Genomic DNA, 26,450 nt, shown 5'->3' with positions numbered 1-26,450 from the left:
TTCACAGACTGGATGTTTTAGAAAATCTGAGCAGTTTCTTGTGCAATATGTACAAGGTTACCATGGAGCAGGGCTAGGTAGGATAGAATACACCTACTTTCATGAATGGTTTGACTGCAGGCTAGCCCTACCTGATCTGAGAAAGCCTTTTGTGTATTGATCTGTACTCTCCCTGTCAGATCTCATTCAGAGCTGTTTTGCAGGCAGATGGGTGAAATTTCTTCCAGCTGACATTTGTCTCCTCATATTGTTCCTGATAAATCCCTGAGGAGAAAGGCCTCTGCAGTCCCAGAGGTGGTGCTGGTGTGGAGGGGATGGATTTCACCCTGGCCCAGTTTTTCCTGAGCTGGGAGCCCACTAGATGTTTGGTGATGTCTGCCCTCAAAACACACAGTGGCTCTTGTGTAGGGACCTGAAACCAAATGAGAAGGGGACAGAAAGAGAGGGACTAGTTGTGAAGAGACCATTCTGTCCTTTTACATCCTACAAAGTGAGTCATGTCTCTACTTTAGGTCTGGAGAGGACAATGCTCTTCAGGGTCTGGGCTCTGGTTCTAGGATGACTCGGCCACCCCACTTGACTCAGGCCACTCTGACCCCACCTGTCCTCTTTCAAGGTACCTCTCCACATAGACCTGTGAGCCTCATACCAACCTCCCACCTAAGAACTGAGCCTGATGCTTCCCCAATCAAGGAGGCCTGCTGTGCCTGCCAGCAACTGAGCTGTGACCAGGAACAGGCCCTCCTGGAGGTAATGTTATAGTGGAATGCTGCTTCAAGGGAGTGCAAATGAGGGTGCAATAATACCTGTGGTCCTCAGGTGTTCCTGCTTCAGGGGCAGTGCCCACTGAGGAAAAGTAGAGTAGGGCTGGTGTGAAGAACAACAGAGGTACCAGAAGAGAGACCGTGGAAAGACAGCCTCACAGGTCACACCCTACGAGGCCAGGTCTGAAGTAGGAAAGGAGAGGCTCATGCCTCCCAAGAATGGAGAACCAAAGTAAAACAAAGAGGGGAAGGTGGTGGAATGGAGGGCAGAAAGCAGAGATCTATGTATTACTTCATGGAGTTTCTATGCGAAGACATGGAATACTTGGAACTGCAGTGGTAAGCATAGTCAGAGAGGAAACTGAGATGGAATGTCCATCCAAAGCCTGGCTGTCCTCAAGAAAAAAAATCAATTTTTAAAGGCCCACAAGTATATGCATCCATGTCAAAAAGTTTTTACATACAAGAATGGAGAGATATTCTGCAAGCATTGGAAAAATTAGGTGGTCACCCCATTGTACCCCAGTTGTCTACAGTGAGGGGTGGAACCCAGGGAGAGGATCCCCTGATCTGAGGAGCCCATCTGTCTCCATGTGCTGAGAAAAAAACTGCACATACTCTGTTTAACTAAGAAATCTCTAAGACCTCCTTTTGTACTGTATAGACATGAACCAAAACTGTTCCCCTCCTCAAGGAGGGGAACGGCCTCATCCCCCGTGGTTGCATCCTCAGAAGATAACCTGATGGAATCTCACATTGCCGGGGCAGAGACTGGCCAGCATGGCCTGCTGGGCCATCCCTTCTGCTCCCCTCCTTCCTGGAAATGAGAAGGTTGTTTCTCTTTTAGGCATGCCCTTTACCTTCTGAGTCACAAACTTTTGATTTGGCATGACATGGCTTCTTTAGTTTATAAATCATCATTTTTATTCCAGCTCTTGGCCTGAGTTTTAATTGGTTTTGTCTAAACATGGTCACTTCACTCCCTCCATTAGGGGTGGGCATATCACCCAAAGCTGCATAGTGGAAAAGGAAAAAGCTGATGTGTATGAAACAACAGACCTGTGATGACAACCACCACCTGGTGGTGTGGGGAAAGGAGGAAAGATCTAGGCCGGGTGGCATCACTAATGGCACAGCAGTACTGGAAGTGCCACCTCTACACTCTTACAAATGTGACAGTAAATCCTGGGTATCTTACTTCCTGAGCAACTTAGTATTCTGTTCCTTTATGTTCATAACTGATGAACTCAGTATGTTTCAGTTATCTTAAAATAATAATGGTGCAGTAGATGAGTGGCTAAAAAGCTGTGGTATGTTGACACAATGGAATATTATGGCTATAAAAAAGGAAATCATACCTCTTGTGACAGAATAGATGGACCTGGAGAACATTATGCTAAGTGAAATAAGCCAGATAGGGAAAGACAAATACCACATGACCTCATTTATATGTGAAATCTAATGAATAAAATAAACAAACAAACAAAATAGAAACAGACTCATAGATAGAGAACAGATGAACGACTCTCAGAGGGGAGGGGGTTGGGGGCATGGATGAAGAGATTAAGCAAAAAATAAGCCAAACAAACATATAGACACAGATAACAGTATAGTGACTACCAGAGAGAAAGGAGGTTGTGCAGAGGTGGGAGAGGGTAAAGTGGTGATAAATGGTAATGGAAGGAGACTTGACTTTGGGTGGTGAACAAACCATACAGATAATGTATATGATTATATACCTGAAACCTATATAATTTTGTTAACTAGTGTCACTCCTTTCTGCCAGTCCTTTTATTATTTTAAAAAAATAATACTTTATTTATTTATTTTTAGAGAGAGGGGAAGGGAAGGAGAAAGAGAGGGAGAGAAACATCAATGCATGATTGCCTCTCATGCATTCCCTACTGGGGGCACAACTTGGCTCATAACCCAAGCATGTGCCCTGAATGGGAATTGAACTGGTGACCCTTTGGTTCACAAGCTGGTACTCAATCCACTGAGCCACACCAGCCAGAGCAAAAATAAAAATTTAAATAATAAGGGTGCTGTTCTGTTCTAGCACCTACAGCATGGCTAGATTTTTTAAAATATGTAGATTTTTTAAATATAGAGATCCTGGACTGGGAAAATTATTCACCTAGAAGTCCTCCTGTGTGACAGGAACAGAGCTTCATGAAGGATATAGTGATCCTTCCATTGCCAAGAACCTTGGTGAATGATTTTCTGCGTTTTTAGCTCTCACCATGTGTCCTGAGCCATGGGTAGTGTTTATTCTGAAAGCCTGATTCAGGTATTTTGATTCCTTCTATGGATGCAAAGGTTCCTATGTGGACCTAGCCTGAAAATCAAGTCAGAAAACCATCTGTGGAACCAGTACAACCCGAACTGTATAAAAAAAATTCTACCTCTCCCACTTCCTCTATATGACCTTAGGCTAGTTACTTAACCTCTCTGTGCCCCAGTTTCCTGATTTGTAACAGGGGGTGATAAATAGTAACACACAATGCGAAGAGCTTTCAGGAGTAGGTGAGTAGGGTGGGGTCTGACGCAAAGGCAACATTGTGGTGCGAGTGTGTGTGCGCCTGTGAGAGAGAGAGAGAGAGAGACACAGGAAAAGGAGGAAGAGGAGAAGGAAAAGAACAAGAAAAACAAGGAGGGGAGAGGGAGGAGAAGCAGGGAGAGGAAGGGCAGGGGGAGGAAGGGGAGGAGGAGGTAGAGAAGAAGAAGAAAAGGGAAGAGGAGGGAATTGGCCAAAAAAAAAAAAAAAACAGAGGAAGAGATACACCAGAGAGACCAAGGACCCTGGTGACCAACTTTAGTGTAATCTTAATTTCACCTTTTTGTTTTTGTTTCACATTTTAAAAAGAAAATTTTAAGTTTCTGTAGGTTCTAAACCTCCTTTGAAAAATGAAGAAAGAAAAAAATAGTAAAGTGTTCCCAAAATACTGAAGTGGTTATCTTTAGAAAGTGAGATTCTGAACAGTTTTCTTTTTTAGACATTCCTATAGTATTCCCAGTTTTCCTCATTGTGCAAGTATGGTTTTGAAATCAGAAAAACAACTTTGTGTGTTTTCTACTTGTGTAGAAAGTAGCTACAATGTGTATAATCACAAGGTCACAATTGGGCACACAACTTAGGCCAGAATTGCCCTGGGAGGCAGCAAGCATCAGCACTGAGATTCTATGGCTGGCAACTGGGCCCTCTTTCCCTAGGGCAAGCAAGACCCCAGAGTCCCCCTGGGCATCTGCTGCTGTTGAGCCTCAGCCCCCATAGCACCAGACCCTCCTTGGTCCCCTTTTTCTCTCTGAGGAGTAACTGGTTGCCGATGTGCCAAACCCACTGCCTAACCCATGCTGTTAAGTGAGTGAGCCAATTCCCTCCCTGCCCACTGCAACTGAGCCCCAGATTTTCCTGCTTTCTGTCCTGCAGGCCTTGCAGGTTACAGCCTGTGTGCTCAGAGCTGCAGGCCCAGATCCTTCACTGCAACAGCAACCACCTGCATGAGGTACTCCTGTGCTTGGACCTGGTCAAGGCTTACCAGCGTTGTGTGACCACTGCCCACAAGGTGCCCTGGGTTGCTGGGCTGTGGGGGTATGGGGGGCAGGCACTGCCAGTGCTGAAACTGCCATCTTTGACTGCTACGTCAGATATTCTAACCTCAAGGTCTCTGCCTTTAACACAGTGAGGGACTCGTGGGCCTTAGATTCCCTCAGTCACCTCCTAGTTCAGATTTTCTACCCGCTGTTTCCACCAGTGCTCTTGGAAATCTAGGCTAGGAAAGGGGCCCTGTGGGCACTGGACCCTACAAGACTGAGTCTAGGAGCAGCACTGCATAAAGTCAGACCCCCACCTTCAAGGAGCCAGCCACCTAGTTAAGGGCATGCATATGCCACCACTTCTTACCTTTGAGCACTTGGGGGTGGGAGAATGGAGGAGGGCCCATGGTATAGGGTAGAGGTCATGGAAAAAGCAGAGAAGCCCTGTGGAAGGGAAGAGGCTTGGGGTTCTGGAGGTGGAGGAATGGGTGTGATCGGCCTTAGAGGCTGAGGGGCCTGGGTGTACCTCTCTGCCCCACTCATATGGTAGTTTGAAGGGGACCATCCTCTGTTGGGTGGGAAGGGGTAACAGTCAGTCCAGGTCTCAGGAGAGCTGTGACTGTCCTAGATATCTGAGTCTGACAGCCTCCTTCCCCTGAGATGTGGTCCCAAGGCCTTGCCCTCTTTCCCTGGCCTTTCCAGACAGTTGTCATTCTCCTCTTCCTACATCCCCCAATTCCTGGCCCTCTTCTAGACCATTCCATCCCCCTACCCAGGTCCAGCAGTATACTGTCTAGACTGGACCCAGCCCCTCCCCCACCCTGACATGGCACACCTGCACACACACACCTAGGGGCACCTTGGTGGCTTGTACTCACCAGATGTCTAGTGTGTTTTTTGAAAGCCGTGGGCCCTGGCTAAGTGTCTCAGTTGGTTACAGCATCATTCCATTAACCAGAAAAGTTGTGGATTTGATTCCCAGTCAGGGCACTTACTTAGGTTGTGAGTTTGATTCCCTGTTGGGGCACATATGGGAGGCAACCAACTGATGTTTCTCTCTCACATCAATGTTTCTCTCTTTCTCTTCCTTCCTTGCTGTCTCTAAAATTAATATCCTTGAGTGATGATTTTTTAAAAAAAACTGTAAGATGGGAGTTTTTTCCATGGAAAAGTCTCTTTTGCCCAAGTAGGATACAAGCTGCTGTGGGTACTGGTGGTGGAAAGCCTAAGGTCAGAGGTTAAGTGGCCCTTAGGCCTGGTCTGGCAGAGTCAGCTCCTCAACAGCCTGGCCTCACCAGCGCTCTTCTCACTTTCCTGTCAGCCTGTCTGAGGCTCTGCCCAGCTCACACCTGCCCAGAGTCAGCTTTGGGACAGAGTAAATCCAGGTGCAGGCCCACATGGGACCAGGTGAGTGCAGAGTCTGGATAGGAGGTCTTTCCCTCACCCCTGCAGAGCATGGTAAGCTCTTTGCTCTACTTCAAGTTGAGCAGAAAACATGCTACCAACCATTGCTGTAGCGCTGTCCATGGAAGGAACCTGGACCTGAGCCAGCTTGCTAGACCACACTGGGTGGGCCCTTTCAAGCCCCTTCTCACCACATAGCTAACTATTTTTCCTAAGGAAAAGACCTAGAGTCCAGCTGCAGCCCTCTTGGCTTCCTGGCAGAGCCTCATCTCTGTTCTCCCACTCTCTGTCCAGGCCCCACGTCCATGGCAGTTGTCAGTCCCTCTCCTCAGCAGAGTGTATCTTTAACAGCCTTACCAGTGTAACTTCATTGCACTGAGGCCAAGATATGAGCACGAAGGAAGGCAGATTGCATTTAACTCTGTTCTGTTCTCTCTAGCTCCAGCATGCCCGAGAAAGACTCTGGGGCACTGCCAGGCCTGGCTCCCTCTTTTCCACACCTGTGCCATTCCTCCCCACAGGAAAGCATATTTGACCTGACTCCAGAAGGGCCTCAATACCAGACCTTCCAACTGCACCCTGTGTGTGGAAGGTAGACAGTGCCAGAGAAAGTTCCACTGCCCCCTGCCAGCCTCCATCACAGAAGGAGCCTGGCAGAACCAACAGTGGAAGTTCAAGGATCTCTAATAGTGATTTGCTTCTAGAAACAGTCAGGTGGCAGTGTCTCTGGTAGCGGAGGATAGATACAGGACCTGATTGGAAGTTGTGCAGAAGGCACTTCCCAGACTGGACAAGTTCCTGCCCCTGTGCAGCACCTTCTGAGCCTGGGGACATAAGCATGTGTGTGGATGTGAATAGCAGGCAAAAGTGTGAGGGCTTTATACCAGAGCATGCTCTCTGAGTGGTTTCACACAGACAATTCTCAGAAAACAGAGAGGAGACCTCAGTGTGGCTGAGGAGAACTGAGCTGAGACGTGTCTATCTCTGGGGGTGGGGAGGTCAGACGAGTGGAGGATACATGTTAGCTGGTCCCTACAAGTATGTGCTGAGTGGGCTCTGGGCGTGGAGGTGAAGAGGGCCACTTCTGGGTTTTAGGACCAGCTGGGGAGGACCATTTCCATTAAGCAGTTACAGTCCTTGGCAGCCCAAGAGCCTAGGCCCTCTTGGAGCCTAGGCCCGAGAGTGAGTAGGGTTGCTGAAAGAAGGCCATGACTGAACTCTGACCTGTTCTCCTTTGTAGGGTTGAGAAGCAAGCATTGTTCCTGACCCTGGCTATGACTTGGAGCCCTGAAGAAGGGACCAGTTATGGGACTTTGGCCTATAGACCCCAAGGCCACAGCCATTTTCTGCCAGATGCCTATGATGTCCCTGTGCTTGGGGCCACCATGTACTTAAGAAATGAAGGATGTGCTACCGTCTGCAAATAAATAAAGCAACTATCTTTGTTTTCAGTCATTTCCACAGCTGGCAGACAGTCACTGCTGCCTTTTCTGTGTAGCTCTGTGCTGAGCCCAGCAATGTAGGCTCATGAGACAGGCAGCACACCTTGAAGAGCACCAGAGCACCCAGCTTACCAGGGGAGACAGGTGGGAACCCATAATTCTACTGTAGCCACAGAGGCAGGTATGAGATAAAGTGGGGGGGGGAATGGTTCTTTCTAGGGACAGAGCAAGAAGAACAGGCCAGCTTCCTGACAGAGGCTCTGCCTGAGCTCCAATTTGACTCTAAATGGAGGACTGCTGGGCAAGCTAGAGGCTGGTTACAGTGGGATCCCAGGTGTAGGCTTGGGGGAGCAAAGACTGCACACATTAGGCATTTGCAGAAAGCAAGTGGGGGCCATAGGGCAGGGGGTATATGCCAGGCAAAACTGCTACAGGGCTGTCTAGCAGGGAGCAGCACTGTCCACTCCCTCTGAGTGATGCCACACGCATTCCCATGGGAGGTTGGGCTCAAGTGGGACAGGACTCCTGCAAGCTGGTGAGGTGAGCCAGGGCACAGATGGAGGCTGAGCTCAGGAGTTAAAATGGGAGGACTCTGGGTCTGAGTGGAAGAGAGGGGATCAAGGATGATTTCCAGATTTCTGACTTGGGTGCTGTTGATTCTATAGACTAAAATAAGGGACACAAGGGATTGAGAGAGGCAGATGGCAGCTATATTTGCAATATGCTGTGTTCGGTTTGGGTCCAAACACTGGCCTGCTAGTCCTTGACCTTTGGCAGGATCCCTACCTAAGGTACCTGGAGTACCTAGGGCTGTACTCGGGCCTGGCCTAGTGCATAGAGGCAGCAAGAGGAATGTGAGCCAGGGTTTCCGATCTACTAACTACTCAGCTGGTGCCCTTGGATTTCCTGCTAAAGTCTGGAGAGCCCCAAGTCATCTGGAGCCAACAGGCTGCAATCTTAACTCAGGCTTTGCAACCCAAACATCTCTGCTCATCCCCAGATTCTCATTTGCAAACTCAAATGGGAGGATGAGGCTTGGCAGTGTCCAGGTGTCTGAGCAGGTAGCATAAAGCAGTTTTATTCAGCCAGGCTACTATTGGCTGATAGGAAAAGAGCTTTAAGAGACGTCCTATCTAGAAGTTCTGGGTCTGCTTACCAAACCACACAGAGGTGAATGGTCAGGGTGGATGTCAGGGTGCTCTATCCTGAGCCCCCTCTCAACCTCCCACTGACAGCCCAGGGAGGGGCTTGCCCTAGGCAAGGTCAGCCTAATGGACAGGTCACCTGGCTGATTGATCTTTTTTAAACGTATTTTTATTGTATTTTTTCATTACCATTTATCCTCCATATACCTTCTTCCACCTCCACCTGGCTGATTGATCTAAGACATCAGAACAACTGGCTGAATGACTGACATCAGAACAGTCATTCAGCCAGAAACTGCTGAGGCCTTCTGAGAGTCTTTCAGAAGCCTCTGGTGTCCAGGGCTTTGTCCAACTTCCAAATTTCACAGGAATAACTCCAGATTCCATACTCCTACCCAGGAGTCATTTAGGGGCAACTGTATGTACACATGGGTCTGTGTGTACCTGTCTACCTGTATGTGTATATACATAAAAGTACCTTTGTGTGCATATGCATGTATATGCATGTGTACTTGTGCACAGGCAGCCACCTGTGTTCATCATTTGCTAATGCTCCTAGCCTCTCTCTACTTGGATCTCAGCCCATTTCCCTGACTTTTCTGGAGTCAGAACCAGCTTCCCTTGCCTGATATCCATCCCTCCCCTGCTGGGGATTTAAGGGGTGTGTGTCCAGAGCCATCTGTGTCAGTGTATTGGAATGTCAGTGTGTGGGGTATAGAGGGAGTGCATGTACTTAGGGTGCAGGCTTTGTTGCATATGTGTATATATCACTTGACCTGCTTACATGTGGACCTGCATCTCCAATCCCTCCACACAGCTATACCTATAGAAGTCAGGCCTGAGAGAGCACTACATGGGTGAGAGCTATGTCCAGTAGGGTGTGGACCTGGAGGCAGACAATCCCAGGGTCAGGCCTCGGCTGTGTGACTATTGAAAGGGGTATTAATACTCATCCGGCCCAGTTGTGGGGGATTAAATATGATGACACTGGCTGTGAGTGACATCCAGGATCCAACTAGGAAACTACATTAGAGGCACTCTAATTATTTAAACATAGGGAATTGAACGCAGTGAGTTGCTCACAAGGAGATGGAGGAGCTGAAACCTTAAATGTGATGGTGTAGTAACCCAGAAATTAGCAACAGTATTAAGCTTCTGTCACCCCAGGGCTAAAGGGACAAAGGGAAGAGACAGGACTGCCCCGTGGAAGCTACACCACAGGGGCCCTGCTGAGAAGAGCTGGTACCACTGACAGAACTCTGCTGCTGCAAGAGATGCTGCATGTGGACTCTCCCCTCCTCCCACCCTCCATCTTCCATTTATTCATGCCTCTCATTGGCTGAATCTAGCAGGCATTGGAAGACCAGTCAGCCCCAGAACTGCCCCTTACATGGAGGAGTGGCACCAAGACCCAGGACCACAAGCAGGTTAGCAGGAAGCACATCAGCATGATCTTTGGGATGTACTGGGTGGGTATATGTGCCTGGGCTTAGGTGGGTGTGAGTAGTGGGTGCCAATGTCAGCATATAGACACACCTGTGTGCATTTATAGCTTGCACCGGCACATAATGGCCAGCTTGCAAAGAATATCTCATTATCAATCAATTTCATCAGACACTTAATCATGTGCTAGGTACTCTCCCACACCCATCTCACACAGTCCTACGGGATAGTTACTGCCCTTACTGCCCCACTTTACAGACCAAGGAACTGTGGCACAGAGAATGGGAGTAACTAGCCTCAGATTGTATAGTGCTCAGTGCTGATGCTGTATATCCTTTTGGAGGTGGGATCATGATTGTAGGCTGGGTCAGGCTCCAAGGACCCAGCTGAAGGGGGAAATTCTGCATTCTTTCCCCTTGCCTCACTCTCCAGATGGGGAATGTGGCCCCTGACAGAAGAAATGGCTAGAGTTCATTCCTTCCAATGTTATTATTGATCTTCGGAGGCCCAGCGGCACCAGCCCTGGGTCTGGGCCCCGGAGCAGGTTGAGGTACTGATTCCTTCCTGTTGAGAGAAAGGGGCCCTGCCTCAGGCACATGCTGCCACCTCATCCATTCACAACTGCTGCCTTCTCAACCTAACACAGACACAGGCAGAGACACTCCAAGTCAATGTAGGTGGTTGGGGTGGGGATAAGACAGGGTGCAGAGGGAATGTCTCATGTGCACTGGGCGCAGGAGGGAACAGAATGTCACTGCAGATGTGGAGAGGCTCTGCATTGTGGCCACTGCTGGAGAAGGTGACTAATTGTGACCTCTCAGGACACTTTTGGTTAAAAGCATCAAAAGCCTTTTAAAGTGTACAAACCACGAAAAAAAAAAAAACAACCAAACCAAGGAAATGATACCCTCACCCAGGTCATCTGTAGTTGTTTACAAGAGATGTCATCTTAATGCTGAAGGCATGGTTTAGTTAAAAAAGGGAAACTTGCAAACTCTGAGAAACCTGAAATGGTCATGTTCTTATGAGATGAGGTAGATATCAAGATGAACAGTGCTGTGAGCAGCAGAGGAGCCATTTCAAATAGTAATAGGGATAAGTTGCAGGGAGATTTTAAAGTCTTACTATGTGTGAACCTGGTGCAAGAGCAAAATATATGAAGCAAAATTTACAGATCAGAAAGGAGAAATAGCCAAATCTACAACTCATTGGATCTTTGAGAACATGCACCCCTCTGCCCAGCTATGACTCAAAAGAAATCAGAGTGCACAGGTCTTGTGTCCTGGGGTGTTTTTCCTGGCCCTTGCTAGGTCTCTGCAGTGCCTGCTAGGCAGCCTGAGTTGGAGTATCTGAGCAGCAGCAATCTCTGAGCCTCTAAGCCTGTTTTCTAATCTGTAAAAGGGCAACAGTCACAGGTGCCACCTCCTAGGGGCTGGGGAGGACAGGTGTCCCTCACATGGTGCTCATTAGTGTGATAGCAGAGGGCCTGCCACTCAGATTCCCTTCAAGGGAGGGAATAGAACGCTGTCCATAGACAGCCTTCAACCCTGAGTTTTCTCCCTCTGGGAAGTGCCTTTGCTAAGGAGGCATTTCACCAAAGCCACGACCCAGGGGCCCAGGGGCTACATCCAATTATTACAAGAGTGTCCCTACCTGAGAGCTGAGCAGGGCCTCAGTGAGACTGCATGGTAGCCCAGCTTGTCCCTTTGCCCTGGCTCCTTCCCCTTATACTAGTAAGTGTTGACCTCAAGGGCACCCCCTAATGAATGTCCTGAAGGTTCATTTCTGCCTCAAACTTGGCTTCTCTGTTATTGTTATTATATTGTAGGCACTGTGAAAACCATGGCAATACCTGCTCCATGCCTGCTTGGCTTATGGTCCAGCGAGAAAACTGACACTGGACCTCAGTTGTGAGAAGACCCCTAGGAACAAGCCTTGGGAGATCTAGCCCAGGGTACCCAGGCTGTGGAATCAGGGCTTCTCTGAGTTGAGGCTTATTCAAGGATCTTAAGGCCAAGCCAGAACTGGCCAGGTAAAGTGACTGACTGCTTTGTTCATCATAATGTTCACAAGGGCAAAGAACTGGAAACCTAAATGTCCAACAATAGGAGATGCATTAGATAAAATAGGATTTCACTGATGGGAATATAACCTAAAAATCTCAAGTCACCAATTCAAAAGGACCTATGCACCCCAATGTTTATAGCAGCACAATTTACAATAGCCAAGTGCTGGAAGCAACCTAAGTGCCCATAAGTAAATGAGTGGGTCAAAAAATGTGGTACATTTATACAGTGGAATACCATGCAACAGAAAAGAAGAAGGAATTCCTACCCTTCATAGCAACGTGGATGGAACTAGAGAGCATTATGCTAAGTGAAATAAGCCAGTCAGTAAAAGACAAATACCATATGATCTCACCTATAAGAGGAATCTAATGAACAAAATAAACTAATGAACAAAATAGAACCAGAAGCATGGAAACATGGAACAGACCGACAGCGACCAGAGGAAGGGACTAGCCAAACAACATGTATGAATGACCCATGGACATGGACAACAGTGTGGGAATTGACTGTGGGAATAGGGGGTGGGCAGGGCAGGGTAGAGCAAAGGGGGGAAAATTGGGACAACTGTAATAGAATAATAAAAATCTTTTTAAAAATTAAAATAAAAAATATAGCTCTGCATCCACTAACAGTGACATGGAGTATGGTTATTAACATGGAACTCACACTATTTCAAAAAATAAGTAGTATCTTCTGTATGACCTATTCTCTGGATGGAAATATCACCTAGACATATGTAAAAGTATACACATGTTCACAAAGGATTATACACCAAAATGTTATAGAGGATGAGATGACTAGATTATGTTTTGTTTTATATATATTTAACTATATGTTCTTTTGCTCTAAGCTGATTTGAACATGTTTATAAAATAGCCCCAAAGCTCATCTCCTCCCAAATGCCCTTGGTGGATGTAGCCCTCCATGGCCTGGGCCCTGGGTCAAGGTGGCCCCGTGTCCTGTCTTCACAAAGGCTGTGTGGCCCAGTGATTGCTCCTTGGCAGAGTTTGGATCTCTCCAAATAAGGAGCTTTTTTTACTTGCTAAGCAGGAGCAGTGAAGTTAGGAGAGGAGAAAGGCAGGGTCCAAAGGTATGAGGGACTGCAGCAGCAGGAGGGATCTCCTTAGTTATTCATCATTTGCACAGCAAACACTGGCATTGAATGCCTGCTACGTGCAGTCCTGGTTCTAGAGCTGGAGATGCAACACTGAGCAAAACAGAAGGACCCTGCCCCCAGGAGTTTGGAGATCCAAGAGAGACAAGATAAAACCAATGCTATAGGATGTTTTGCAACAGGGAAAAAGTAGGGGGCCTAGGAGCACCAGGGGTGGAGGTTGCCATGTCCATGAAGGACACCCCCATTCCCTGGGGGTTCCCACTCCCAGACAAGGCAGCTGCCAGCATCTCTGTGCCCTGGAAACCAGCATAGCCAAATCCAGGTTGCTCTGAAGGAAAAACACTTCCATTTCACACCTGATAACCTGCCTCATTAAATTTAATGAGCCATTTATTCCTGTTAAATAAACATCAACTAATTATAAAAAATATATTTGTCGAAGTTTGCTTGTGGAACAAATAACCCAATTACATGATTATTCAGCCTCAGAAGAGACACAGCTATGAAGGGTGCAGACCACAGCAGAGGGTGTGGGTTGGGGGGTTAGTGGAGCACCTGGAATTCAGAGTCACAAACCCTCCCCACTTCCTTTCCAGAGTTCAGTGGGCCTTAAGAAAGTGTCCTGGAGAGCTAGGCAGACTGGAACCCAGACAGGAGCTGACTCAGGCCCTGTCTCAGTAGGACCCTTTTAGTGCAAGTGACAGAACACTAACTCAAATGGACTTAAAGAAAAAGTTGTTCCCTGTGATTGAAAAGCCCAGAAGGTAGCCTAGGCCTGTGTGGATCTCAGAGCTTTCACAGTACTTGGGACCTGGTCTCTCTCCTTGCATCTCTTAGCTTCATCCTCTGTGTGGCTTTCATTCTTGGGCTCCATGAAGTGCCCTAATGATTAACGCCTTATAGAGTTTCTCTTTCCCTCCAGCTCCAGCTTAGGGTTCAAAGACAGGCAATAAATTGCTGTAGGAACAGACAAAGTGATATCAGGAGCCTCACAGGGGAGACCAATAAACATATGAAAAAAATGTTCCATGACTCATCAGGGAAGTGCAAAATAAAACCACAAAGAAATATTTCTGCACATCCATCCACGGGCTGAACTTAACAAGGACAGACAATACCAGGTGCCAGTGAGATGAGCAACCACCAGGTCCCTTATGCACTGCTGCTAGGAATGCAGTATTAAACTACTTTGGAAAACTGTTCAGCAGTTTCTTATAAAGTTAAACATCCACCTACACTCTGATGCAGTAAGTTTATTCCTGGGTTGATATCCAAGAGAATGAATGTGCATAGTGTCTAGATGGTACACACAGAAATGTTCATATGACTTTATTTATAACAGCCTAAATGTCCACAGACAGTGCAATGGATAGGCTGTTGTTTATACAACAAAATACTATCTACCAATGAAAAGAACAAACTAGAGTTCCCATAATGACAAGAATGAATCTCACATTTAATGGAGAGAGAAAAGCCAGATAGAGTCTACACTTCTCTTAGCTTCCTACTAAATTACCACAAACCAGCTGCTTACAACCATGAAGTCCGTGGGTCAGCCCTGGCATGGCAGAGCCAGGCTGGGTTCCTCTCCCAAGTTCCCTTGGCTGTAGGCAGAACTCCTTCCTTTGTGGTTATAAGATAAAGGGTACTCCAGTCCGATGCCACATGACTCAGGCCCTCCCTCAACAGGGCACTCACTTCTTCAAAGCCAGTGAAGGCAGCTCTTGTGACCTATTGGTTAGAAGCTAGTCACATACTTTTAGGGAGAGTTACACAAATGCGTGACTTACTGGAGGACAGTCCTTGAGGGATCTATTTCTATCAAGATCAAGAGTGAGGGCGGTATTGTGGAATAATCTCCCAAAATCTGTTGGTAAGAGGGGAAAAAAAAAGAAAATGAAGGAGGTCAAGAGCAGGGTGTACAGTTTGTATCTTTTAAGAAAACAGTGGCAAGAATATCCATGGGTGTCTGCATTTGCTTGTAGTAGTGTACCATGTGTCTGAGCTGAGGGCCAATAGGAAGGAGACTAGTTTTTCATTATGTATGCTACTTGGTTGTTTGTTTTTTTTTTACCTTGAGCATATATTTTAATAATTGAAAAGCCTGTTGTAATTGTTTTAAAAAATGGTAATACCTCTTGGAAGATAAAACAATTCTGGAGGTTTATTGGGAGGCATTGCCTCCCCCTGAACACTGCCTTGCTGTGAAAAGGTGAGAGGCCAATCACATGACTCCAATCAGCCCAGTAAGCTGCCAGGATCTTTGCCAACTGATGGGAAGAGTACACCTGAGAGTTCACCCAGAGGAAAGTGGATGGCTACTTAAAAAACCATTGTCAGATAATTCCAACATCTGTGTCACCTTAGTGTTGGCATCTGTTGACTGTGTTATTTTCAAACAAGCTGAGCTTTCCCTGATGCTTGCTATGATGAGTGACTTTTGATTGGGTCCTGCACATTTGGGTTACTGTGTCCTGAGATCCTAGGTTGCATCTCAGCCTTTGGTTTTATAGCTTGCCTCCTCAGACCCTGCTTGGTGTCAAAGAGGGCACAGTCTTGTTACTTTTGAGTGAGAGGGTAGGTTCAGCTCAATCACTTCAGCCCTGGGAATTTTAACACAATGAGAAAACCTGGGCTGCTTTCCTAATCTCTGGGGGTATGATTCTTAGGGCTTAAGGTGCAAAGGCAGGGAGTGGCTTTTCCAGAGGACACAGACCCAGAAAGGGCTTCCATCCTTGGGGACATCATCTGCAACCTGACTGAGCTCCAAAGTGACAAGCACCCACTCTGGACCTCTTGGGCATAATGGTGCTGTGGGGGTTGGTCCAAGTCAAAGATTGAAAACTGGAGATCTGGATGGGTTCTTCTCACTAGTGTGTCTTTTCACTCAACACTTGCCCAAGAGCATGTCCATGCTTTCCACAGTTGCCCTCTAGCTCCAGTTCCCTGCCCACTCCAACCCTCATCAGTTTCTACATCCAACCTGCCTTACTCTTTACATACATACATCACCTACTTGGGCCCTGGAGTCATCTGAGTTTGCAATCCCACTGCAAGACAATGCTGAGCCCCTCCAGTGTCCTTGAGGAGTGTCTGTGGAGTGGTAGGTGGGGAGCTCTGCTACTGTGTCTTCCATGTAGCATAGTGCTGATAGTAACTTGGTTGCATCTTCAAGGACAGGGACAGCTGGTGACAGACCTAAGCCCACACTAGTCACAGCTGGTGCAGAGAGGGACAGGAAACCTGGGAAGGGCTCATGAGTGGGAGGGCTTGTACTCAGGGAGGAATCCTGGAGGAAGGGGAGTGGAAGCATGGGCCTTCAAAAATGGAAAGTAAAGGTGGGGGCATTCCTGGACAAGGGCACAGCAGGGGAAAGAGCTGATATGCAAAGGAATCTTTGGAGCAAGAATTTCAGCATGGCCTTCTGCAGGATTCAAGTCAGCAGAGTAGGTGAAAGTTACACACACCTTCTCCAGGACCAAACTGGATTTACAACTAAATTATAGAACAAACAACCTTTTGGTTGAACAAGTCAACCAAAGACTAGATGAACAAAAGTGTGACAACCAAGGATTTATGGAAGAAGCCACATGAAGATTGTTTGGAAGGGTAGAGCCATGAAAAGGGCTGGTGCTGGACCCATATGTGACAGTTGTGAATCCAGACTGATGTCTCAGCTGCAAAGGTCCTCCCTGAGGACTGTGGGGTCTCAACACTACCTGGGATACCCAGTCTGGTGCACCAGAGCCCACATAACATCTGGCTGTGAAAATCAGTGGGAACTCTGTTCAGCAAGGAGACAGGAGTCTGCTAGAAAACCAGGTGCCCTCTTAAAGGGCTAGCATGCAAAATCTCATTTGCAGCCATTCACTCTGGGCTCCAATAGAGGGGAGGCAGCTTAGGAGATTGTATGGCTTCAGGGAAAAGGCTAAAATGGCAGCTACCAAGGTCCTTGTATTGAGGACTTCACCCATACCACCCAAAGACACCGTCTTTCCAGGGTCAAGCACCCCCCCCATACCATATCAGCCTAAGGAAATGCATTAGCCCCACCTCTCAACTCCCTGTGGCACCACTCTGTGAAACTTGTACCCTGCAGAGGTGTCTGCTAGCCACCACTAGCCTGGGACCAGTAGTGTAAACTTTCTTGGAGGGCTCTTAGGGAGGTACAGTGGACCTGAGGTGTCAGAAAGGAACAGGAAAAGACTGAGTTCTTTGACTCTAAGGTGAGGATCATTTTTGCCTCTCACACTGGACTGGTGTCACCCTGCCCCACCCCTGCCACGGAAGATCCACTAGCCCCATCTTCCTGACTCCTTAGGCCCTATTGTGTAGAGCTCTAGCTATGCAAATAAGTGAGTTGGCTGCTGGCAGCCTGGGCCTATTGTGCAGAATTTTTTTGAAGGCTCTTGAAGAGGTCTGGGCAGATGGGGTGGGGTGGCAGAAACTCAGTTTTGTGGCTGTAGAACAAGGGCCAGTTTTCCCTTGCCCACCAGCACCACCATTCCTGTGCAGAGCCCTCCCTCCACTCAGTCACATCTTGGTCTGATTTAGCCCAATGAGCTCTGCTAACCTCACCTTGACAACTCCCTGAAACTCTGCCCCATGACAAATGTCCTCATGCCCAGAGTGGCTGTCAGCTGGCTGTGGTATACTCTGAAATTTTTGCTGAGTAGCCTCAGACCCATTTCTGGCACAAAGTTTGAATCTATATCAACCTGGTGAATACCACTAGGCCCTACCTACCTGGTAACTTACTGAGACTCTACCTCAAGCAACTGGCACACTACCAGAGGCACTTTTGGTGACTGAGTCTAACAGCCATCCAGATGGCAGAGGCACGTGAGTGGGGATCTCAGGGTGCCTTGGGACTTTCGCTGACCTGCCCCCAGGATTGATGCTAGTGGAAGCTGGCCTGGGTATTCAGCTTGGCCCCTCTCATGTATATCTAGGCCCAGCAGAGGCAGCCACAAACTTTGAATTTTCATGTAGCTCCAAACTGGTAGCCCAAGGCCGGTTACAGGTATTGCTTGTCATTGACCTGCACCAGAATCCCTCCCAAAAGACCCAAGAACCAACAAACTGGTGATGAGCTTCAGACCACATCAGAACACAACCCAATTAACTCCACAGTGCACACCCAAAGGGAGATATGAGCAGGCACCAGACCCTGCTAGAGTGAATTCTGCTTCATGAAGTCAGCTACCCTATAGAAAGTATGGTTAGGGTCAATCCTCATAGTAAGCCACCTGAATGTCAACCCCATTCATGGAAGAGCCAACAGTACTCAAGACTCAGTACAATAGGAGGGCTCACACAACCCACACAAGGAATATTCCTGGAACTCCTAGTGCAGGTAATCAGGGAGACCGTGCCACTGAGCCTCACAGACACCCAGTGCATAAGGCCACCATACCAAGACTGGGAGACATGGCAGATCTACCTAATACACAGAAACTAATACAGAGAGGCAGCCAGAATTGGAAGATAAAGAAACATGCCCCCAAATGAAAGAACAGGAGAAATCCCCAGAAAAAGAACTAAATGAAATAGAAACAAGTACTTTGCCAGATATAGAGTTCAAAGATGCTTAAGGAACTTAGATGAAGAATGGATGAACTCAGTGAGAATTTTAACAAAGGGATGGTAAGCATAAAAATGAATATAGAAACCATAAAAATCCAGTCAGATATGAAGAATGCAATATCTGAAATGAAAAATACACTAGAAAAAATCAACAGTAGGTTAGATGAAGTCAAAGACTGAACTAGTGATTAGGAATACAAGGTAGTATACCCAATCAAAACAAGCAAAAAGAAAAAAAGAATTAAAAATTATGAGGATAATTTAAAGGTCCTCTGGGACAACATCAAGCATAACAACATCAGCAACATAGGGGTACCAGAAGGAGAAGAGAGAGAGGAAGGGATTGAGAACTGATTTGAAGAAATAATGACTAAAAACTTTTCTAACTTGGTAAAGGAAGAAGACACACAAGTCCAGGAAGAAGAGAATCATAAACAAGATGAATCCAAAGAATCCCACACCAAGACACATCAATCATAATTAAAATGCCAAAGATTTAAGACAAAGATAATCTTAAAAGTAGCAAGAAGAAGACAATTAGCTATAAAGGAGTTCCCATATGGCTGTCAGCTGACTTCTCAACAGACACTTCACAGGAAATAGGGATGGGCATGAATTCAAAATGATGCAAAGCAAGGACCTGCAACCAAGACTATTCTATACAGCAAGGCTATTATTTAAAATAGAAGGAGAAATAAAGAGCTTCCCAGACAATCAAAAGTTAAAAGAATTCATTACCACCAAACTAGTATTACAAGAAATGTAAAAGGGAAAGAAATTATGCAAAAAGAAATTATGTTTTTTTTCTTAAAAAAGAAAAAAAAAGAAACAATGATAAAGAATAAAATTGCAATAAATACAAATCTATCAATAATCACTTTTGTGGGGGAGCTTCATCCAGCAGATCTCCCCCAACCACCTCAAATGGGAATAAATCTACCAAGATATGATCTGCTTTGGGAGGAAAGGTGACCAGTCTCTCAGAGGAGAAGGGCCTTGAGCCAATGAGCTCTAACATTCTTTGCTGATTTCCTAGTGAGGGGAGTGGCATGTAGAGCACCTGAGTAAGTGTCTACAAATATATGTAAATATTTGAATCTTCTGAAGGGGGATAGTGAATAACATCTGTTTGCCAAATTATTTGAGGTGGCAACCCTCTGGGATTAAGCGGACAGCAGGGTGATTTGCATTCCCCACTGAGTAAAGAGGTACCTGCCTCAGATATTAAGCAGGGTGGGAAGGATGTAAGGCTGAATTTGTCCAACTTTCCCACCCAGATTAAAACATTTTAAGAGACCACACACTTTTTTGGGGTTGAGAAATACCCACCTTCTTTGTTTAATAACATCTTGAAGGTTTGGTATCTGGATCTGAACTATTTGAGGCCTAACTGTAGAGTGAAATACATATCCTAAATACTGCCAAAGCTGATAATGCTGTACCTTTCCTGGGGGAGAGAGATATAGAAAATTAGTAGAAGGATAGTAGAAACCCCTTTTTCAAGACTAAGCACGCTGGGAGCCTCCCAAAGCGCAGGTACTACTGTCCCTTACCTCAGATATGACCTAGCTGGAATTCCCCTTCATGACATGCTGTCTGTGCCAGTTCTAATTTGTCTGCTAGGCAATGGCCTAGGCAAAATGCTGCATGGAACCATGGCCTTAGGGGCAGACTGGCGGGTTGGGACCGGAGCCAGGCAGCAGAGCAGGGGAGGTTACTCTGGTGCCCATAGGGAGCAGGGGAGGCAAGAGAACCGACCCCTCTCCAACCCCTTGCCCCCTGTGCCAATCCCCAGTGGAGAGACCAGCCCTGCCAGCGCTGCAAGTGTGTGCACACAGGTACCCCAGCTGGGCTCACTAGGTGTGGCTGAGACACCCACCGCAGCTGGGGCAACCCACAGGAAGGGCCCAGCTAGCGTCCAGAGTTGCCTATGCCATCCCATATGTCCCTTCTTTTTTTTTTCCCTAAGCTTTCCTAATTATGAGCTCCTCTCCCCAACTTTTCCCCAGAATTTCTTCTGCCACAAGCTCGGCAATTAAGAATCTAGTTTCGGGGACTTCCACCAAGATGGATGCATAGGTGGAAACACCTTGCGTCCATGCACAACCAAATCTAAAAACAAAGTTTTAACAAGAATAAACACAACCAAACCACACAGAAAATCGACAAAACGGAGTTCAAAGACAACGAAATGCTCAGCTAAACCGGTAAGAGGAGCGAAGCCAGCAGTGGAGCAGGTTGGCAAAAAAGATCCCCGAATGGGTGGCACGCAAGCAGCCAAAGGCGCAGATCCAGTTGCAGGCTAGCTACTGGCGGACACAGGGAAGAGGCACAACTGGCTGTCTGTGGTCCGTAGAGCATTTGCGTGCAGATAAACCAGTGAAGAGGCTAGCATTGAGACCGCACTGTGCAGGGTGGCGGGCTCACACATTTACACTCGGATAAAAGGGGCCGGGGCGGTGGGACAGACTGGCGAGCAGAGAGGACCGCCATTGCTCCCTCTCAGACCCCACCCCCACATATAGCATCACAAACCAGTGACCTAAGTTGCCCGTCCTGGTAAACAACTAAGGCTCCGCTTTTCATACTTAATGAGCACGAACAGACCAAAAATGGGTAAAGAACAACTCAGAGCCCCAGAGCCGATAAATCTAAGTGATGAAGAAATAGCCAAACTTTCAGATGCACAGTTTAAAACACTGGTGATCAAGATGCTCACAGAACTGGTTGATTATAGTCACAAATTAGAGAAACATATGAAAGCTAAACTAATTGAAATGAATGGTAATGCATAGGAAACCAACAGTAATGGAAAGGAAATTGGGACTCACATCAAGGGAGTAGACCAGAAGGAAGGAAAAAATGACCAAACAGAAAAGAATGAAGAGGCCATAGCGACGGGACTGGACGCCGGGGAGTCAGGTACGGAAGCCGGGACTCTCCAAACCCCTGTGACGCAGCAGAGGAGCCAGCTACGACTGGAGCCTGGAAGCTCTCAAATCCTGTGCCGCTGCCATAGCCACGGGACTGGACGCCAGGGAGTCAGGTACGGAAGCCTGGACACTCCAAACCCCTGAGACAGCCCTGGGAGGCAGAGGATCCCTCTACGGGAACTGGGACTGTCTCAGCCCCTGTTCTGCTGCCATAGCGAAGGGACTGGACACTGGGGAATCAGGTACGGGAGTTGGGACTTTCTAAGCCTCTGTGCCACTGCCATAAAGACAGGACTAGACGCCGGGGAGTCAGGTACGGAAACCGGGACACTCCAAGCCCCTGTGACGGCCCTGGGCGGCGGAGAGAGCCAGATACGGGAGCCGGGACATTCCCAGCCTCTGTGCCACTGCCGTAGTAACGGGCCTGGGTGCTTGAGGAGGCGGCTACTAGAGCCGGGACATTCAGCAGTGGTAGGGGACCAACGCAGGGACCAGCGAGGACCAGCGTGAGTGTAGGTGGAGACAAAGAACATCAAGAAACTTCAAGGAGTCTGCACCACTGAACTTCACAAGGATCATACCACAGAAGTTTACACCATAAAACCAGTGTTTCAGAACAGATCAATTTTGGAAGCAGAGACTAACAAGAAGAGTCTCAAACAATGGGAAGACAAAGAAACAATCCCCAAATGAAAGAGAAAGCAGAAACTTCAGAAAGAATGTTAGATGAAATAGATGCTGATCAACTATCAGACAGTGAATTCAAAGCACTGGTTCTTATGAAGTTCAAAGAGCTCACAGTGAACTACCAGAAACTACAGGGGAACTATAATGATCTCTCTGCAAACTACAGCAACATCAAAAAGGAAATGGAAACTATCAGAAAGAGACAAGAGGAAATGAAGAATACAATTTCCGAATTGAAGTACACAGTAGAAAGTTTCCAAAGTAGGATAGATGAAGCAGAGGATAGGTTTAGTGAGTTGGAGGACAAGGTAGAAAGCATCTCACAGAAAGAGCAAGAAAATGAAAAGAGGCTCAGAAAGAATGAAGAGGGATTAAGAGAAATGCAAGACAATATGAAACCTAATAATATCTGAATAATAGGAATATCAGAAGGAGAAGAAGAAGAACAAGGGATAGAAAATGTATTTGAATGAGTAATGAGAGAAAATTTTCCTAATTTGATAAGAGAAAAAGTCTCACAAATCCAGGAATCACAGAGAGCCCCAACCAAGAGGAACCCAAGGAGGCCCACTGCAAGACACATCATCATCAAAATGGCAAAATTCCAAGACAAAGAGAGAATCTTAAAGGCAGCAAGGGAGAAAAAAGAAATAACATACAAGGGAGCCCCAATAAGGTTAGCTACTGACTTCTCAATGGAAACACTCCAAGCAAGAAGAGAATGGCAAGAAATATTTCAAGTAATGAGAACCAGAGGCCTACAACCAAGGCTACTTTACCCAGCAAGGCTCTCAATCAAGATAGATGGCCAAATAAAGAGCTTCCAAGACAAAAGAAGTCTAAAAGAATATGCCTCTACCAAACCAGCTCTACAAGAAATACTAAAAGAACTGCTTTAAGGGAAGGAAGGATAAGAGGGAGACAGAGAGGAACACAGGTACAAAAATGGCAATGAATAAGTACCTATCAATAATAACCTTAAACGTAAATGGATTAAATTCTCCAATCAAAAGACACAGAATAGCTCAATGGATAAGAAAGCATGACCCACACATATGCTGCCTACAAGAGACTCACCTCAAGACAAAAGACCATCACAGACTAAAAGTGAAAGGCTGGAAACAAGTTTTCCAAGCAAACGGACAAGAAAAAAAAAGCTGGGGTAGCAATTCTCATATCAGACAAAATAGACTTCAAAAAAAAGGCTACAAAGAGAGACCCAGAAGGTCACTTCATTATATTCAAGGGAAGAATCCACCAAGAAGACATTAACATTGTAAACATATATGCACCAAACATGGGGGCACCCAAATATATCAAGAAAATCTTAGAGGACTTCAAGAAAGATATTGACAGCAACACAATCATAGTAGGGGATTTGAACACCCCACTATCAAAAATGGACAGATCTTCCAAACAAATTATCAACAAAGATATTGTGGCATTAAACAACACCCTAGATGAAATGGACTTAACTGATATATATAGAGCCCTTCATCCCAAAGAAGCTAAATACACATTCTTTTCAAACGCACATGGAACATTTTCAAAGATAGACCACATGATAGGGCACAAAACAAGCCTCAATAAATTCAAGAAAATTGAAATCATACCAAGCATCTTCTCTGACCACAAGGGACTGAAATTAGAAACCAACCCCAAAGAAAAAAACCCAAAGCACCCAAAAACATGGAGACTGAATGATATGCTATTAAACAACGAATGGGTCAAGAATGAAATTAGGGAACAAATCAAAAAGTTTTTGGAAACAAATGAAAATGATCTCACAACAACCCAAAACTTATGGGACACAGCCAAGGCAGTCCTGAGAGGGAAGTTTATAGCAATAGAGGCCTACCTAAAGAAAATAGAAACATTTCAAACAAACAACCTAACCCTACGCCTCCAAGAACTCGAGGAACAACAACAAAGACAGCCCAGAGCAAGCAGAAGGAAGGAAATAACCAAGATTAGAGCAGAATTAAATGACATAAAAACTAAAAGCACAATTTTACGGATCAATGAATCCAGGAGTTGGTTCTTTGAGAAGATAAACAAAATAGACAAGCCTTTAAGTAGGCTCATCGAGAAAAGAAGAGAGAGGACACAAATAAACACAATCAGAAATGAAAGAGGAGAGATTACAACTGATACCACAGAAATAGAAGGGATTGTAAGAAACTACTATGAAGAACTGTATGCCAAGAAATTTGAAAACCTAGGGGAAATGGACACATTTCTAGAAAAATATAATCTTCCAAAACTCAGTGAAAAAGAAGCAGAAAATCTAAATACACCAATAACAGCAAAAGAAATTGAAGCAGTAATCAAAAAACTCCCATCACACAAAAGCCCTGGACCAGATGGTTTCACAGGAGAATTCTATAAAGCATTTAAGGAAGAGCTAACCCCTATTCTCCACAGACTATTTCAAAAAATCCAGAAGGATGGAAAACTCCCAAATTCTTTTTATGAAGCCAGCATCATCTTAATTCCAAAACCAGATAGAGACACAACAAAGAAAGAAAACTTCAGGCCAATATCACTGATGAACATAGATGCTAAAATCCTCAACAAAATATTGGCAAATCGCATCCAACAATATATCAAAAAGATCATACACCATGATCAAGTACGATTCATCCCAGGGATGCAAGGATGGTTCAATATTCGCAAATCAGTAAATGTAATACATCACATAAACAAAAGCAAAGACAAAAATCACATGATCATATCAATAGATGCGGAAAAAGCTTTCGATAAGGTACAACACCCATTTATGATAAAAACACTCAGCAAAGTGGGAATACAGGGAGCATTTCTCAAAATAATAAAGGCCATATATGAGAGACCTACAGCCAATATCATACTCAATGGGAAAAAACTAAAAGCTTTTCCACTAAGATCAGGAACAAGACAAGGTTGTCCACTTTCACCACTTCTATTCAATATTGTATTGGAAGTTTTAGCCACAGCGATCAGGCAAGGAAAGGAAATAAAAGGCATCCAAATAGGAAAGGAGGAAGCAAAACTGTCACTGTTTGCAGATGACATGAGAGTGTACACAGAAAATCCTATAGACTCTACCCCAAAACTGCTGGAACTAATTAATGAGTTTGGCAAAACAGCTGGTTACAAAGTCAATATCCAGAAATCAAAGGCATTTTTGTATACCAACAGTGAATCAGCAGAAGCAGAAATAAAGAGAAAAATCCCATTTGATATAGCAAAAAGAAAAATAAAATATCTGGGAATAAACCTAACTAAGGAGGTAAAAAACCTGTATGCAGAAAAGTACACAGCCCTGAAGAACGAAATCAAGGAAGACACAAACAAATGGAAACATATACCTTGTTCATGGATTGGAAGAATTAACATCATCAAAATGTCCATACTACCCAAAGCAATGTACAGATTCAATGCAATACCTATTAAAGTACCAATGGCATATTTCACAGACATAGAACAAACACTTCGAAAATTTATATGGAACCATAAACGAGCCCGAATAGCAACTGCTCTTTTGAGAAAGAAGAACAAAGTAGGGGGGATCACAATACCTGATATCAAACTGTATTACAAGGCCACTGTAATCAAAACAGCCTGGTACTGGCATAAAAACAGGCACATAGACCAATGGAACAGAACAGAGAGCCCAGAAATAAACCCAACTCTCTACAGTCAATTAATATTCGACAAAGGGGGCAGTAACAGAAAATGGAGTAAAGATAGCCTCTTCAACAAATGGTGTTGGGAGAACTGGGCAGCTACGTGCAAAAAAATGAAACTTGAGCACAGACTTACACCATACACCAAAATAAATTCAAGGTGGATAAAAGACTTAAATGTAAATCGTGACACCATTAAAGTCCTAGAGGAGAACATTGGCAAGAAAATCTCAGATATTTCACTCAGCAACTTCTTTACTGATATGTCCCCTAGAGTAAGGAATGTAAAGGAAAGAATAAACAAATGGGATCTCATCAAAATAAAAAGCTTCTGCATGGCTAAAGAAAACAGTATTAAATTAGCAAGACAACCAACTGTATGGGAAAACATATTTGCCAATGATACCTCAGACAAAGGTTTAATCTCTAAAATATACAAAGAACTTACACGACTCCACTCTAAGAAGACACCCAACCCAATTAGAAAATGGGAAAAGGACTTGAGCAAACACTTCTCCAAGGAGGACATACAGAACATTCAGAGACACATGAAGAGATGCTCAATATCATTAGCTATCAGAGAGATGCAAATAAAAACCACAATGAGATACCACTTTACAACAGTCAGGATGGCTATCATAAACAAAGCAACAAA

General features: G+C 45.6%; 1 protein-coding gene across 1 annotated transcript in view; it reads left to right on the top strand.

Annotated features, from left to right (window-relative positions):
* Positions 1–7,123, top strand: part of CHCHD6 (coiled-coil-helix-coiled-coil-helix domain containing 6) — a 365,550-nt gene extending 358,427 nt beyond the window's left edge. The window contains 2 exon segments of the mRNA XM_053670281.1: positions 4,195–4,330; positions 6,946–7,123. Coding sequence (XP_053526256.1) covers positions 4,195–4,330; positions 6,946–6,951 — 142 coding nt within the window. The 3' untranslated portion in view covers positions 6,952–7,123.
* The last annotated feature ends 19,327 nt before the right edge of the window (positions 7,124–26,450 follow it).

Source organism: Artibeus jamaicensis, unplaced genomic scaffold (genome assembly GCF_021234435.1).
Source record: "Artibeus jamaicensis isolate MK-2021 breed Jamaican fruit bat unplaced genomic scaffold, CSHL_Jam_final contig_558, whole genome shotgun sequence".
Classification (NCBI taxonomy): Eukaryota; Metazoa; Chordata; class Mammalia; order Chiroptera; family Phyllostomidae; genus Artibeus; species Artibeus jamaicensis.
The sequence above is the reverse complement of the archived record's forward strand: the minus strand, read 5'-3'. Positions and strand labels throughout refer to the sequence as shown.